General features: G+C 41.8%; 1 protein-coding gene across 2 annotated transcripts; it reads right to left on the bottom strand.

Moving 5' to 3' along the window:
* Positions 1-919: 919 nt before the first annotated feature.
* On the bottom strand, positions 920-11973 carry coro1b (coronin, actin binding protein, 1B). Of its 2 annotated transcripts, none has more exons than XM_010779487.1 (11): positions 11890-11973; positions 8362-8569; positions 7990-8112; positions 6916-7045; positions 5252-5433; positions 5034-5153; positions 4166-4270; positions 3943-4088; positions 3324-3381; positions 2897-3199; positions 920-2371 (listed from the first exon to the last, which is right to left on the bottom strand). In XM_010779487.1, the coding sequence occupies exons 1-11, from the start codon at positions 11922-11924 to the stop codon at positions 2249-2251; spliced, it is 1533 nt and encodes a 510-aa protein (XP_010777789.1). In that variant the 5' UTR covers positions 11925-11973; the 3' UTR covers positions 920-2248. The 2 variants fall into 2 exon arrangements, with proteins under 2 accessions (XP_010777789.1, XP_010777790.1); XM_010779488.1 differs by lacking the exon at positions 11890-11973 and adding an exon at positions 9828-10290.
* Positions 11974-16446: the final 4473 nt, after the last annotated feature.

The following is a 16446-nucleotide window of genomic DNA, read 5'->3' as shown; positions in this document are numbered from 1 at the left end:
GTACATTGCCTTGTGTTTTTGATGCTGCTACAACGCAAACATTTCCCAAATTGGAATCAATCAAGTACCTATCTATCTATCTATCTAAGGATTTGCTACATATAATCGAGTATGCTATGCAGACGTAGAAGTAGAAACAACCCACAATGCTTTGTGCAGGGGATATGATCAACAGGGTCCAAGGTTGGTAAGCAGTCTGTCTTTCCTAAATCTACTGATAGCATCAATGTGTTGTTTGTATCTGGGCTTCTACGTCAACTTTGGGACCTCAATATNCGTGTGCCTTGGCAGTCTCAGATAATTTTTACCGAAGATATTCAAAAGGGGCCTTATCATTATTTCCCCCTGTACTTAAACATCTTGATTTGGCTACTTAGTTTTTCTACCGTAACACAGTGACATCACCATGTAAGACTTGCGCTTCTATTGGCTAGAGTTTCAACACTTTGCACGTGATGGGGCGGGACATCTCTATGTTCGGACTGATCACAACAGAGCTGGCCAGATGCAATCAGTTCAGACTAGGCTCTGGTTTCGGACAGAGGGTGAAAAGAGGTAGGCAGTATGAGAAAAATAAAGACATTTAAAAAAAAAACATCACACAGTAGAGGCACAAAATACAAATATTAACCTGAATATTAGCATTACAGGGTCCATTTGAGGTGCCACTTCTGGACACGGATTACATTTATAACACATCAAAGGGTTATTTTTAAAGTATCAGAAATTCAGATGACGATTAAGAAAAAAACAATATAAAATTTGTGAAATCTGTAGGGTGTTGAATCCTTCATACAGCAATGCGTTTTGGGTGTGTGCATGTGTTGTTTTGAGTAGCAAACGCATAACTTCACCTAAAATCCCACATGTATGTGATCTAAATCAGAACCTTTCTTGTTGCAAATAAAGAGCCATTCCGTTAATACAAAGGAAGAATTCATGTTTATTGAGTTTTCACAATGTTGTCTCATTAATCTGCTACTGGTTTTACAGTTGGTGTTAAGAGGTCAGTGCATAAAGAAATATAAATCCCTTAATAACAAAGGGAAAAGCTTGACGTGGAATGTACCATTGCTACACATAACCGACTCGTGGAGAAGTAAAAAGGACGCCTGTAAATATAATGGCAAAAAAACTAAGATAAAAAAAAATGTAAAAAGATCACTCCATCTTTTAACACCTATATAAATGCAATATCAAACTTAAAAAAAAAATATCACTGTGTCACTTCCTCTCTTTTGTAGCTGCGACACTGAGACATCTAAAGTGTTTTAGTAAGATTGCACTGTAAGTAGTGTTAGGTCCTTTTAGCTTACATTTCTGAAACAAAGTGACACCAGAGATCATGGTTCTTTAGGTGGCAAAAGATGGTGCAGCTCAAAGAAAAAAGGGGAGGCAAGTATTTCTGCGTATTTATCTCAATAAATATCTTGCCTTGGGATATCTCGGACAACTCTTCAATACTGCAACTCTCTCCGGATAACATGAGGTACAAAATCACAAGTGTTACCTTATCATCGACTGCAAAGACTACACAGAATTACAATACACGGAACTATTCAACTACGCTCTCCTCAGCTATCAGTCACATAATTCTCACTGTCAAGGTCATGATTTGGGTACCAAGAGATTTTCCTACATACACACGGCGTAAAACAAAGCACAAGTCACACGATGAACTAACAATCGGGGGGTTTGAAAGGACATCACAGTTTAGCAGCTTTAACTACCTGGTTACATAGCCCTAATGGTAACATGTGTGAGCGCTTGAAAGAAAGAAAATCATATTAGAGGTACTTAATCGCCTTGCTATAGAATGTCAGCCTTCATTCGCTTTTTTTTTTTTTAAATGCTTAATTTCTCTAGTTTATGCATTATTTGGAGGCATTAGTGCCATTGTTATGCCTTCAAAGCTCTTCAAAATTAGTGTGTGGGTTTTGCAAAGCTCAAAGTTGCACTATAAATACCACCAAAAAGCTGCAACAATACTCCTTCATATGAAACACAAAACATATCACTCTTTGCAGATGACACCCCGCTTGAATCCACAGTCTGGAAATCAGAAATTGTCGTCTGGTTTTCTTCACAATAATTGACCTGGTTGTAAAGCCACTGTGATTCATAGATAGTCGCTAATCGACACTACATTCTTCCACTCGCACAGCTTGAGTTACTGTTGATTATAGTAAGGCTATGGTCTATGGATCTAGTAATAGTGCCCGTGGAATGTAGTGGTGCGCCGCCTTGCTCATACATCCCCATCCTCGATGCGAGCCAGCTGCCTCTCCAGCAACTCGATTCTCTGGCTCTGAGCGAGGACGACGGCCCGCAACGCCTTCATCTCTGCTAACAACTCGTTCAGCAAATCCTCCTGAAAGAAAGGAGGGAAAAGGTCAGAAATCTACTTAAAGTGAACACATACTTGTACTTTGTGCCGCTACTGTGGCATGTTTCCATGCTTTAATGTTCAAAAAGGCTCTGTTGTGATGGGCAAGTGCTTAAGAGATGCGTCGGGAAAATCTTGGCCCTTAGAATATCACGTACAATGTGTTGGAGCACGAGCCAATAGAAGCGCCAGTAAACAAAGGTGTCCAATGGCGGTGTTTCAAGCAGGGAGGAGGGTGTGGTAGAGAAACTCCCTCTGGAGGAAACTTTGGGGTGTGAGCCCTTGCAGACCACTTACACGCACAACAAAAACTATACAACACACTACAGGAAAAGGAAAGCCACACAAAGCATGATAGGGCCCACTTTAATTTGCACAGCCTTTTTTAACCAAGAAAAAACAACTCTTAAAATATTACAATAGTCAAAATCTTGACTATATCTAGTCTGAAATCGCAATATCAATATTATATCAATAAACTGGCCGGCTCTAATGACTCTCTCCACTCACCTCTCTCTTCGGTCTCTCGGCATTTCCATCCGTCTCTCTCGTGTTTACTCGTGGCACCTCTTCTTCCGCAGAGTGCGATGTGGGAGCGGCTGCATTCGAAGGCGAGGCGTTCCCAGAGTCCTGCGGGGCGAGCTTGGGTTTGCTTTTGAGGATTTCTCTGTGCTTGGATTGAGGAGCTGCGTACCCGCCGCTCAGAGAGACCAATAGGGGCGGGGCATCCTGCCCAGCGATCCACTCATCAGCCAGGAGAGCCGGCTCTGACCCAGCTGTGTCCGGGTAGAGGTCTCCCTGAAACAGATCTGACTGGGAGGCAAGATGGAGACGGAACATTTCCTTATACAGTTATTGATCGACTTCGCAGGCATTTTCTTATCCAAGCAACATAAATGGATCCTTTTTTGATAGGTTTGACTTTTTAAAGGCTTACCTTTCGTGGTACAGTCATAGAAATTGGTTCCACTTTCCTTTCATGCAGTTTGTAGAACCTAAAGAGGACCAGGAAATATGTCAGGATAAGGCTGATGTATACAATATTTTCTTTATATAAACAAACACCATGAGAAGACCCCAACCTCAGAAACATGTCACTGAATGCTACTTATTGATGATAACGCTGGCAATTCAGCCCAATTATTCCTACAGAATAAAATCCATGACATAATTTCTACAAGGGTCAGTAACTTCCTTAAAAAGCTGGGCTCTGTAGTTTTAACAAACACAACTCAAGCTGTATTAATGTTGAATTATTTGGGGAATATTTTCAGCTACAGGCTAATGAACATTTGGTATAACATGTACTATATATAGTTCATATTTTCCGGGTAATGGAAGAACGTTGTGTTTTTGTAATAGATTGTTGACAACAATTCGTTCTATGGCACATATGGACAAGTTATGAGAGGGTTTGGCTATACTGACGACAGAAAGTAGGATTAAGGATGGACTAAGTTGAGAATGATTACAAAATATCTATCACTATCCCTTTAAAACTATGTTAAACTAATTAGAAACATTTTTTTTTAAAAAGCATGACCGAACATATTTACCTGGCAATTTCACACTTGTTGACATCGACACCTCTTTTGCTAAGAAATCCGGCACCTCTCTGAGGCTCCTTGCTGCTGTACAAGCTGAGGAAGTGAACATACGGGGACTCGTCTGTCACTTCAAAATACCGGATGGTGCAGTCCCCCTGAAAGCCAGAAGACCATGTGATCAAGACGACTGAACCCAAAGTGAAGTAAATCAGTGTTTTCTGTAAATCTGTACCTTTCCGCACAGGTACACCATGTTGGTATCAGGGTCATAAAAGGGTAAAAGAACTCCATTACTTGTATCCATCTCCTGTACTGCCATTGGCTCAGACAGATCTTTCTGTACAGAGACAAAAACAAAATAAATATTGATTAAACACTACTTGTACACAAAATATACATTCAACCCACCTCACATTGCTATGGTAAGTTAAGGTTAGATCTTAGGAAGTATACATTCACAACAAGTCTGTTTAAAACATTAAATAGGTGCCCATATCAAAATTGAAACACTTGCTGCTTGCTGTAGATAAAATCTGTTCTTAACACACCTCCAGTGTAAGAGTTGTGGGACAATACTGCTCTCGTAACGCAAACATGTATTCCAAATCTGATCTGAGTCCAAGACGCAGCTTAAAAAGGTAGGAGTGGTCCGTAGGTATCTGGCAAAGCTAGTGTTAGCAATAAATCCCTCTTTGTGTTACCTTCCCTTAAGCTCAACACAGAAACACTGTCCAGGGAAACACAAACGATGTACTGGAAAGGTCGTAACTCAGGAAGCCTCACGTTAACTTAGATAAAGAAGAAGAAGAAGAAGAATTGGGAGGGATGAAACCCTCTTTAATGGTCACACATGCAGAGCACACAGCACACAGTGAAATTTGGCCTCTGCATTTAACCCATCCTAGTACCAGGAGTCTAGTACTAGGAGCAGTGGGCAGCTATTGTACAGCGCCCGGGGAGGTGAACTGGGTCCTCTCCAAGTAGCAGTGCACAAACTACATGTCCATCAACCGCCACACCCTTATTTTGTCCTGATAAATAAACAAAGTCTACTTTGCACTGCAGAATCGTTCAATATGAACAACATGTATTGCACTTACCGGATCCCACAATGCCATCTGTCTCTCACTCATCCGGCTGAAGCCTGTGGTCAGGATCTTCCCATCAGAGAGGAACACTGCTCTCATTGGCCTGGTGCCATCATGGACCTTCTCTTTCACCTAGGCAAACAATGAGATGGTACATTCCTTATGTGGAAGCTTCGTACCATAGAAAGACCCAGCAAAGAAGCACTATAGGACTGTTTTAGTGTCCTCACCTTGAGGACGGTGCCGCGTCGCGGGTCGATGACTCGCAGAGCCTTGTCCTTGCAGACGGTGCACACAGCGCTGCCGTCCTTGTTCCAGCAGACACTGTAAATCATATCTGGGTGGGCATCACTCAGCTGGTACACAAGCTCGCCTGTGCCCACGTTCCACACACAGATCACATTATCGCAGCCTGCAGAGAGGAAGACACAACATCCATTAGAGCTTTAAAGCAGACAAAAAAACATATTTTCTGCCTGAGTATAAGTGTAAGTCTCTATTTGAGTGGCTGTTTCTTTAAGACTATCTCCCGAACACGCACATTCTGTTCTGATCGGTCACTGTTTATTATGTCTGCACCGTTCAGGGAATGACCGTAAAGGAGTGTAGCCTCACTTTCTATTTATATAAACTACACTGTTAGTGTGTCGTCAAAACTAAATGGAATTCCTGACTCCTATTTAAAAACAGCCCAGCTACTGAATACTAGCTTGGGGCATTTCTCCATGGACAATTTTAAAGTGTCAACATGGACCCTAGAAAAAGAAACCTCCCTTTTCATAATATGGGTATTTTAAGAGAATAAATACTAAATAAAGGAACAGAAAGGAGATTGCTGTCTCGGCTATATACTGAGTTTAAAAACTGATTTATGTGGAGCAATGCCATTAAGAGCTATGTATATCATGATGAGTAATAAGCAATAGTTTTAAAGGATAACTTAAAGGATGGTTGAGCAACAAACAGACGTGTAATCACCGCTAAATGCACTTTAACACAGGGGTATCTTCTCTCGTAGCTACATTGTACTGCCATGTGGTAAATGCTTGTATGCTGCTCATGCTCTTCCTGCATGTCATGTATTCATTTTTGTTATGAGTATAAATGTCATGTTCTTCATATATGTTGTATGTGACGGGGCTACGGATGGAAATGAGCTCAAAGCTAAAACCCGGCTCATTTACACTTGTAAGCATTATTTTTGTTTCAAAGTGTTCATCAATGTGCGCTGTCCCGTTTCAAATAAACGATTAAATGAAAAAATAAAATGAGCAGTGTGTGTTTTGGGATACATATGCCGACACATAAAACAATCAAACAACATATCTTTGCAGCAAAGTGTAATTATTTTTCAAGTTTATCACACCTTCCTCTGTCCGTTATACTTCCATTACATGTTATGGATTGCCAATTGGCTAAATCGATTTCCTGGCTTGTAGAAGGCAGTATTATTCAAATCTATCACTGAACACCAACACAGTAAGATAAGAGCTGTTCTTTAATACACAATGTTTACAAACAAGAAGAGTATCTGGATAAAGTGTAGTGTTTACGACATGGATACAAAAACAAGTAAAGTTTGCAACCATGTCGTAGATTTTGTTAAATGTTGTTAAAAAGTGAGCATCAATGCTCGTTGAATGACAACGAGTTGTATGTAATAAAGAAACTCCTTTGATATGGTCTGCCAGCACACACCCTTCTTTTAGTTTTCTATGTAAATGTATGTAAAACACATTATAAACCACATTGGGCTTTTTGCATGATGGTACACTTTAATTCATGCTCCCTACAGTGAGTAATGCCAATAAGGTATATTTCCACAGTCACAGACAATCTAAGCAGTCTTTTAAAAACCAATTACAGGGCACCAGGATGTGATGAATGGCGTTACCTGCAGTCATGAGGATGTTGAAGGCAGTTGGGTGCCAAGCCAGGATTCCCACTCTTTTACTGTGTCCTTCGAGGGTCACAATGGCCTCAGTCATGGGGCTCGTCAGGCCTCCGTCTGGTATCTGCCACACCTTCAAACCACCAGACACAGCAGACGTATGAATGTGATTCATTCAGCTGCACGAGGGCTACTGATGTGTTTGTGATGCATTGACATGTAATAGGTTTTTTGGTCAGAGCAAATTAAACACTCTTAAGGCAGAGCAAGGAAAAAAAGTTTAACTGATCCAAACTACTCTCATGGAGTTTGAGGCCAGTTAGCGTTTTCAACCCATTCGCAAATATGGAGGAATATAGGAAAAGTGTTTTTCCTTGTTCCGGAATAGTTTAACATTTTCAAAATCTATCTTATTAGCTTTCTTGCTAAGACTTAGATGTTACGTTTGATACCACTTATGCCTGTTTGGTTAACATGAAGCTACAGCAACAAAACAGTTAGCTTAGCTTAGCATAAAGACTAGGGGGAAAAGATAGCTTGACTAGTTCAACACATAATCCCTTGTAAAACAACAACACATTGTCATTGTATCAAAATTTGAGTAAAATAAATAAAATATGACCTGTTATTCATTAAGCTTTACAGGTGATTAGCCAAAGTAATGCTAGCTGTTGCCACCTGCTTCTTGCATTTGTTCCGAGCTAAGCTAACCCTCTTGTAGCTTTAAGTTCATATTTTGTGCACAAACGAGTGGCATTGAACTCACTCTTGGCGAACTATTTCAAGTTCACTTAAAGGTCACCTTATGTGCAAAATCCACTTTCTCATGTCTTTTATACATTAATATGTGTCCCCTCTGTCTTAAGAGATTCTGAAAGTTTCAGGAAAAAAGATTCTCTCTCTTTTTCACAATTGTATTGTTACCAGAACAAAACATGGCTTTCAAACAGACCAAGACTTTTTACAAGACCTAGTTGACATTTCTGTGGTCAGGGTGGTCATTGTCATATGTGACAGCAATAACTGATTAAGGGCCACAAAGCCACCATCACACAGGCTTGCCAAGTGTTGACCTACCTTCACGGTGCAGTCCTCTGAGGCACTTGCGATGATGTTGTCATCATGGGGAGACCACTGGATGTCCAGCACCGGGGCTAAATGTCCACACACTGTAGGACTGGACTGATCGATTCGGCCTGCCTGTGGGAGAAATCAAAAAGTTAAGATCTGAGACAGTTAGCTAGAGAAACTTTAACATATTACAGGAGGATAACCTTTGTCCACCAATTGCCTTTGAACTGTGAAAGCGCTGTATGTGCATTCCAGGACTAAGCATCAAAGACTTGCTGACATTTTGCTTTTAGTAGCAGAATGGAAAATAGGAAACAAGATACAGGCGTTTCAAATGTATTGATCGACTGTTTTTTATAATGCTGAATGTAATGCAACCTTGCTGATGGGAACAACGAGGAAGGCCCCTCCTCCGCCGGATTCGATGATAACGGCGATGAATTTGGGGTTGACCGCACAGAGGGAGGTGTCCCACGTCACTCGGGACACTCTGATATCGTCGATGCAGTGCTCAGCTTTCCACGCTTGGGCGAAGACATGGCGGAACTTGCTCTGCCGGACCACACCTCGTCGGAAAGACATGTCTCTGTGGAGAAAATTAAAACCCCCATCATAAGTGAATAATGTGGCACATTAAGATGAAAACAGTGGTACCTAATCTTCTTTAAACTGTTGGTTGAACAAATCAAGTTATTTTATGATGTCAACTCTGGCAATTGGAAATGAACTACCTGTGCCAAGGTTAAACACATAAGCTGTGTTGACTTTGTAATACATTCTTTTGATAGCTAACATTTGAATGCCTTATATGCACATTTTCAGGCACTGCTGCAGGTTTCAACAATGTGCCACATTAATGGGATGAAACCTTATTTTATTTTAATTATGGTTTCACCTAGAACCACACAATACTTACTGTAAACATCAAGGATGCCTGAAGACGAGTTAAATATTAACATTTGAAGCAAAAAAGCTAGAAACAAGAAAAGATAACCTTAACTTGGAGCATTTATTGACTTATTACTGCTATTCTGAACATTACATTTGAATGTGTTATTGATATGTTTCACTTTAAGTTTTGTATATTTGTAAGATGATTTACTGTTATACTTTTGGTGTAGATCAATAGATATGTATTGTTGTCCCATATGTTAGGAGCTTAAGTAAAAATATAACTATATAAACCTCTTTAATTATGGCTTTAGTCATTTAAATTCCTCAAAAGTGGAACAAATTAACTTTGTTAAAGCTTTCGTTATCTGTCCAGCTAATTCAGATTATTGAACACTCAGATAAGTTATTTAGGGAATCCACACCTCTTTATTTTGTCAGTTAGAAATAATAGGGGGTGTCAAAACACCAGGCAAATTATTTTATGATAGGAGCCAGTTCTGAAAAAGTACAGTCAGGCTCCATTGGATAAAAGGGCATGATCCGCGTGAAACCAAAACAAGCTGAGGGGTTGGGCAGTCCGAGCTGCTGGGATCCAGTAACTCCATCTGCCATGTACCTAATGTTTCACAGTTGTCAAAGCAAATGGTCTTAAAGCAGGTATGTAGGCTGTCGTCCATTATTCCCCACTAGCTTTAGCGGCGATAAAACTGCTTCACATCCATGCAGCTCGTGCAGTAGACCCCACGACACTACTATTAGTAACGGTTGTTTTAATTCCCTGCTGTACCGTTACAAATTATCCAGTATTTAACATCGTTTATATTGGGGTTTCTATTGTTGTCTCCACACAACGCGAAAACATGTAGCCAAGAGTAACTACAGGCAACAAAGGACGTACAGCAATTAATACCAGACATTTCAAGACATTTTTCTCGAACACAGTAGCATACCTGGCTTTCGACCTGTCCTAATGGGGAAAAAAAGATCACCAAAGATTCGGGCGTGACAGGATGAGGCCAATAAAATAATCCTCCACCAGCAGCAGTAACTTAATCCTCTCCCGTGTCCAGGCAGGCTTTCACGTCGATTGCGCAGACCTAAAACAAAATACGTCCACTAGTAGTACATTCGCATTCTTATTGTTACCGCTGTCGCAGCTATTCTCATGTTGGTTTGTCATTAACTGCGCATGTCTGGTGTAGTAAAAGCCTAACCGGATAGCGCATGTCCCGGGCTAATATGTAGCTAATGTAAATGGTGCACAGCGACGAGGAACGCAGACAAGCTGATGGTGATGCTGTGGGAAGCGATGCAGACGGTGTTCCCCCTTTACAAACGATTTTGGATTCAGCAGAAAGGCAGAATCCCGTACACTTCCGCTCGATATATCAAAGACACGCAGAGAGTCAAGAGCGATATCTTCCGCCTAAATCCAGATTGGCACTGACCGGATGTATACGAAGTGGTGTACGCACTTGGGAAAACTGTTTAAACTGGAGAATGTTAAATATTTTACAGTTTAATGTATAAATGTTCAAACTTAATGAATCATTAATATGCCTGTGTCCAGTCTAACCATTCCGCGCATGCGTGGGGAAGAAAGCCCCTGTTTTTTAATGAATAAACCGGTTTTGGAAGACTTTTGTAAAGTTCTGATCGTGGATGTTAAACTGAAAAACAAATGTTTTAAAACAAGCTTCCGTATTGACAGGAGTGTTTAAAATGGAAAGAAATGTAGGGACATTAAGGGACAACATGCAACAAAGGGCACTTTGGCCCGGACACCAAAGTTAACCGTTTTTTATTTATTTAATAAGTTACTAAAACACATCCCAACAAATATTAAGAAATAAAATAAAAGTAGAGTTAGGCTGCATAAATATTGTATTTATTATCCCCAAACTGTTCCCCAAAATGTTCTGTATCTTGGGCCAAATTAACTAAAATAAAAATTGAAAATTGTAACAAAGTCATTGACACAAACTCTTTTACTACATCAAACACCAACAATGGTATTTTATGTTTTTGTATTACTTTATAGCAGGGGTGGGGAACCTTTTTCCTCTCAAGGGCCATTTCAATTTTTACAACATCCTCCGAGGGCCATACAAATTATTGAACTCAACCTCTGCTTAAAAATACTAAAATCACAGCCCATTAATTTCGCCTTTCTTTCATGCTGTGCAAAGAAAAGCAACCTCTTAATCCAGATATTTGCACCCATGACTCGCGCATGCATGCACGTGCACGGTGTGGCATGACACCCAAACAGAAAGTATGGACACAGATATTCGGCAAATGTATTTAGTTTCCTATCCATGTGAAACATGATTTAAGTGGGGAAGATTTTTTTTTAGTTGAAGCATCAGTCATTGGTGCACTTTGAGAGCAAACATTAAGGATCTATGAGATACATCTCTCAACATCCAATAGAACACAGAACTGTAAGCAGATTTTAATTTTTCTTTTATGGATATTTTACAATCACTCCCCTTTTAAACTATATTTTTGTTTTTTATACAGCTTTTATTTGGCTGTCATATAGTATTTTGCAATTTTTGAAGTGGCCGGAGCTGGTGTTCCGGTGTTCTCCTTCCAGCACTACACCCCTTCAGACTGGACATACAGTATACAGCGTGATACCACTGCAATTGAGGTTTGTATTTTAAATGAGATGTAAAATACAAAACAGGGTTGTCAGGTTACAGTCAAGGTGCGAGAATTTGTTTTGGCCACTGGAGACAGAGGCGCCAGAAGGTAAAAAGGGAAACGGAAACTCGAACCTATGTATGTTAGTGTCCTAAATTATTATCCTGGTCATGGGTCGCTGCCATAAACAGGCAGGTTATTTAGCCAGATTAGATGTCAATGTTAAATTCACAGCACCATCCGCTATCTGAAACCAACTAGCCTATAAACAACATACCTTGATGGGACAGGGTTAACAATTAATAAGACCAATTTTACAAGCGTTTACAGCAACACAGTATAATATGATGTAGCCCTACTTACTTTCGTGATGTTGCCGGGAAGAAGTGGATTTTCATGTTCGCCGGCGGTAAACCAGTTGCGGTTCCAAGTAGCTATTTGTGTTGGGTTAATATATGGGTAGGGCTAACCCATACAGTGGTGGGGCTCAAATTAGGTATTGCAATGTAATTCCATACACGCATACGACCCCCTTGACAGTGAAACAGCGCACGCGTGGAGGTTTTAGATTATTTCCCTGTGCTCATGGTCCCAATTGACTGTTGAATAAAAAGGCACATTTGTGTTGGTAGTAAATTAAAAGAGGGGGACCTGGAGCCAATCCTGCAATTTCCCCACAGAATGAAACGAGTTGGACTGCGTGAAAACCCAACCCCTGCAGGGGTCTGGGGGGATCCTCCCCCAGGGATTTTTTGAATCACTAACATAAATACCATTCTGGGTACTCTCTTGAGACGACATAAATACATCATTACTACAAGAGATGTTTAAAGAATGATTCATTTTTCGTTAATGTTACTTTGTTCTGAGCTTGACCTGCTGCTCCTCACAGAGAGAAGAGGGAAGGCTGTGTGACTTCTTTACATTGTGCGTAAAAGGGTGGTAGCCCCATTTTCTGTGTGTCAATGGACAGCAGCCGGCACACCTTATCCATCATCAAACGTGGGGTCTTTTTCTTACGTGCTTTGATTTCTATCACACGTATGGTGTATCGATGTTATAGGATTTCCTACAGGCAAAAGTATTCTCCGTCGAGCCCTAAACAACCACGCGCGTTATCTGTTGATTGGCCGACGCATTATCAAGATGTTCTATTTGGGAGGGCGGATCCCTACGTGACAAAATTTTTCAAAACCGTTTCCACTCTTCGGTATTTCCAGGGCAAGTGGCTACTGAATCATCTTACTAACTGGCTGTCTGTGCAATTTCTCCGCGCTAGTGGCGGGACTTTATTTTGCTTACTTTAACATCCTTTTTCATGGCGGGGCTAAGTGGTGGTAAAGCGATTTCTTGTATGGCTGTGCCCGCCCCAGCATACCCTGGCGCGCCCTGCCGGTAACCGCTGAGTCGCCAGGTGTTCGGGACGCTGATTGGTCAATTCGTGGTTGCGACGGCCTTCTTTGTGCGATACGGAGCGCTGATTGGCCATAGCTGTCTCATTTTGGTAGAATCTGGGTAGCATACGGGAGTGTTGGTTATCAGCTACCAGGAGGAAATTTAGCCGGATTTAGCGCTTGTCCCATCAGCTGTGCAAATACGCCCCCTGCTGGTGGTTTCGATCCCACTCAATCCGCCCTGTATTCCAGAACGATGTAGAAGTGAGTCTTATTTATTTATTTTGTCCATACTTTTTGGGTAGGCTGTGATGTGAATAAGTCCAATTGGATCATTTAACTACCAGATGAGGGCTCGACTCACAGATGTAGGGCCGGTTTGATGCATAGCGCCGGTTAGCCTATGTTTGATACCGTGAGTAGTCCGGAACATCCTTCCCTGCGAACCGGTTTCGGATCGCACCCGCTCATGCCCAATCGTAAGGTTGGGTTATGTTATTGATTTTACCCCACTTGGGTTGGTTGTGGCTATAAATCATGGATTCATTTCTGTTTATTTATTGTACTTTGGGTAACATTAATCTAAAATCTCAAGGGTACTTCATTTTCAAATCAATGGAGGTTCGGTCAAATCTTTGCTCTAAATGTAGGTGAGTTTTAAGGAGCATGCAAGTCCGTACATCATCTGCACGTACTATATTAGTGTACTTAATATAGATAATAATAATAAATAAACTTTTTTTATATAGCGGCTTTTCAATAACCCAAAGTCGCTTACAAAAAATTAAAGTAGAAAGGGGTAACAGGCAGAAGCAACATTTGGACAAGAAAAATGAACATGCACATGACATGACAGCCAAAGGGACAACACAGGGGGGAGCAGCTAGGACAACGAGCAAGGACACAAAATGGAAAAGAGGAAAGAAAAGTTGATGGTTGATAAGAGATGCAGCGTGGGGTGAATAGAGATACGCGTGGGGTGTGGTGGAAGTCAGTGGTTGGGTAGGGTACAGTTGAAGGCTTGGGAGAAGAGGTCATGTTTTTCAGTGGGTTTTGAGGTGACAGTGTGGGAGAGTGGCGGACGATTGGGGGAGGGTTCCAGAGCGGGTGGTCGCTGATCTGGGAATGCTCGAATGTTGCAAATTTTGAGTCTTGTGGCTGGTACTGTGAGGGAGAGAGTGGAGGAGGGTCGGAGCTGGGGGGGGTTGTAGGGGATTTGAGAGAGGTCAGGAGGTAGGGCTAGGTGGAAGGCACAAGCATCGAAAACCTGCAGTTGAAGGGCCTTTATTAGGTGAGGGGAGTGTTTTGAGATGATGCTTTGTTTGATGGGGGCCAGTGAGGAGGAGCGGAGACGGGAGGTGATGTGTTCACGGGTCCGGGTTGGGTGAGGAGGCGGGGCAGCAGATGTTTTGCCTTTGGAGTCTATGGAAGGTAATGGGAGGAGATGCCGTGAGGAGGCGTTGCCTAGTCGAGGGGAGGTTGGATGAAGGCTGGATGGGGATTCAGCAGCACGGGGGGGGAGGTAGTGTTTGATTTTGGCAATGCGGCGGAGGTGGAAGTAGGAAGTCTTGATGTGAGCTGCATGGGGGTCAAGGAGTGGGGGTCAGGATACAAAAACACCCCAAGATTGCGTGCCGGGGCGAATAGTACTTCGAATATAGTATTGACCATAGTATGAGGATTATGTTATTTTGTGCATTCTTTCTTATTAATTAAACTTTTAATGTTTAAACTTAGAACAAAGTATACGTATATATAACATAATGGAATGTGAAATAATGATGGAGGAAGTACTTCCAAAACAGAATCCATACTTGTTTAGTATGCCCATCTCTATATATTTTTAAAATACATAATAACACAACAATCTCTTACAAGTTGTTAGTCAAGGTGTAAATAACTATCAATAAAAACAGTGCAAAACGTGCAACATTAAAGTGAAAAGTTGCACCTTGCTCACACATTTGGGTGATTTAGGTGCTTCCCTCTCTTTTTTTCCCATACTCCTCTTTGCTTCCAGCACTAGCGCTCTACTCATAGGACTGGTCCTCTGTTCTTTCAGTACGATTGCCAAAGTCGAGAGGGCTGGTGGCGCTTCCTGTCTTTGTTGCAGTTTTTGCATGGTGGGTCTGTCTTTTTGACTATTTTTTTTTGCCTGATCCGATTGGCTCCTCTTCCTTTTTCTTTCCCTGTCTGCTGTGTGGTGTACGGCCGTTCTCTGCGCCTGTTGCTCTGAGTAGCTGATGGCCAATGGCCATGTTGAGAAGCATCATCTGAGAGCTTCCAGGCCCACCTTGAGGGTCCTGGATGGTGGTCTCAGGTGGCATCACGCGACTCGTCTGACGGGGTGCTTATAGCACGTATCACCATTGTTGAGCGTGGGACCCTCCTCCCTTGCAGCGCACAGTGTTTTTGTGGGTCACAGAGGCCTTGTGAAGGAATGGCCTCCCCTCTGGTCTGCAGCTTGGCACTGTGCCAAAAAGAAAGGTATTGGTCCTTACTCGACTGAGGTGGATTGTTGTGGACTGGGGCGCTGGTGGATGGAGGTGACAACTTCGAGTGTAGGGGACACAGACAGTGAGGACAGGGTGCTAGTGGATGGAGATGGCGATACAGAGAATGATGCTTTTGATGAGCAGCAGGTAACCTTTGAAGTGGATGTGGATGAAAGTCCTGAACTTCCTTGCGGTTCAGCTGACCTTCATGCCTCCCATTGCACTCGCTGCTCTCTGACTCTTGTATGGCCAGTTGTAGTCCTGCAGGAACTTGACCAGTTTGCTGATAAGGTACCCACGTCCATCAGTTCCTCTTTAAAATCAATAAAAATACAATAGTAATACACCATCTTATATAATATTCCTTTAGAATATAAATGACTTATCTTAATTACTCTTGGTATGTTTGATGTATGTTATTTGCAGTATCAACTCGAGAACATAATTGCAGTGAGTTACAATGGTGATATATTAGTATTGCTCAGCAATACATCTTATCTAGTCCTACCAGTGTTATTTTGTGGCCCACATAAGGGATGATCTTTTGGCCTAGGAACCTCCTCTGCAGTGTATTCACAGCATGGCGAAGAAGATGATTGTGGCAGTTGTGGGATGCTGCTGCTCCTTCCCTTGTTGCTGCCACAGCCCGGGTCCTCATTCCAGCGGTGCCAGTCCATCCAAAGTAGGCTTGGAAAAAAGGTGTTCACTTGCCAGTAACCTGTAGTAATTTTGAAATGTATCATGTTTTTATTTCGATATTTCACATTTGTATGGTAAAAACACAGCTGTTCTTATTCCGATCCCAATGGTGATTATCTAACATAGGATGGAAGGAAACACATATTTACTGGGATGGACCCGGGTTCAGGTTCAGGTGAAAATGACTCAGTGAAGTTAGAGCCTCTGGCACTGCGGTATGTTTGGCAGGCGGTGCCCTCCCTTCACACTGGAGCCAGTTATGTGCGTAGAGCTGCACACTGGAGGATCCTGGATGCATGGCCAATGCTTACTGGGATTTCATGATTTCACTA

Source organism: Notothenia coriiceps, unplaced genomic scaffold, assembly GCF_000735185.1.
Source record: "Notothenia coriiceps isolate Sejong01 unplaced genomic scaffold, NC01 NC01_scaffold00020311, whole genome shotgun sequence".
Classification (NCBI taxonomy): domain Eukaryota; kingdom Metazoa; phylum Chordata; class Actinopteri; order Perciformes; family Nototheniidae; genus Notothenia; species Notothenia coriiceps.
The sequence above is the reverse complement of the archived record's forward strand: the minus strand, read 5'-3'. Positions and strand labels throughout refer to the sequence as shown.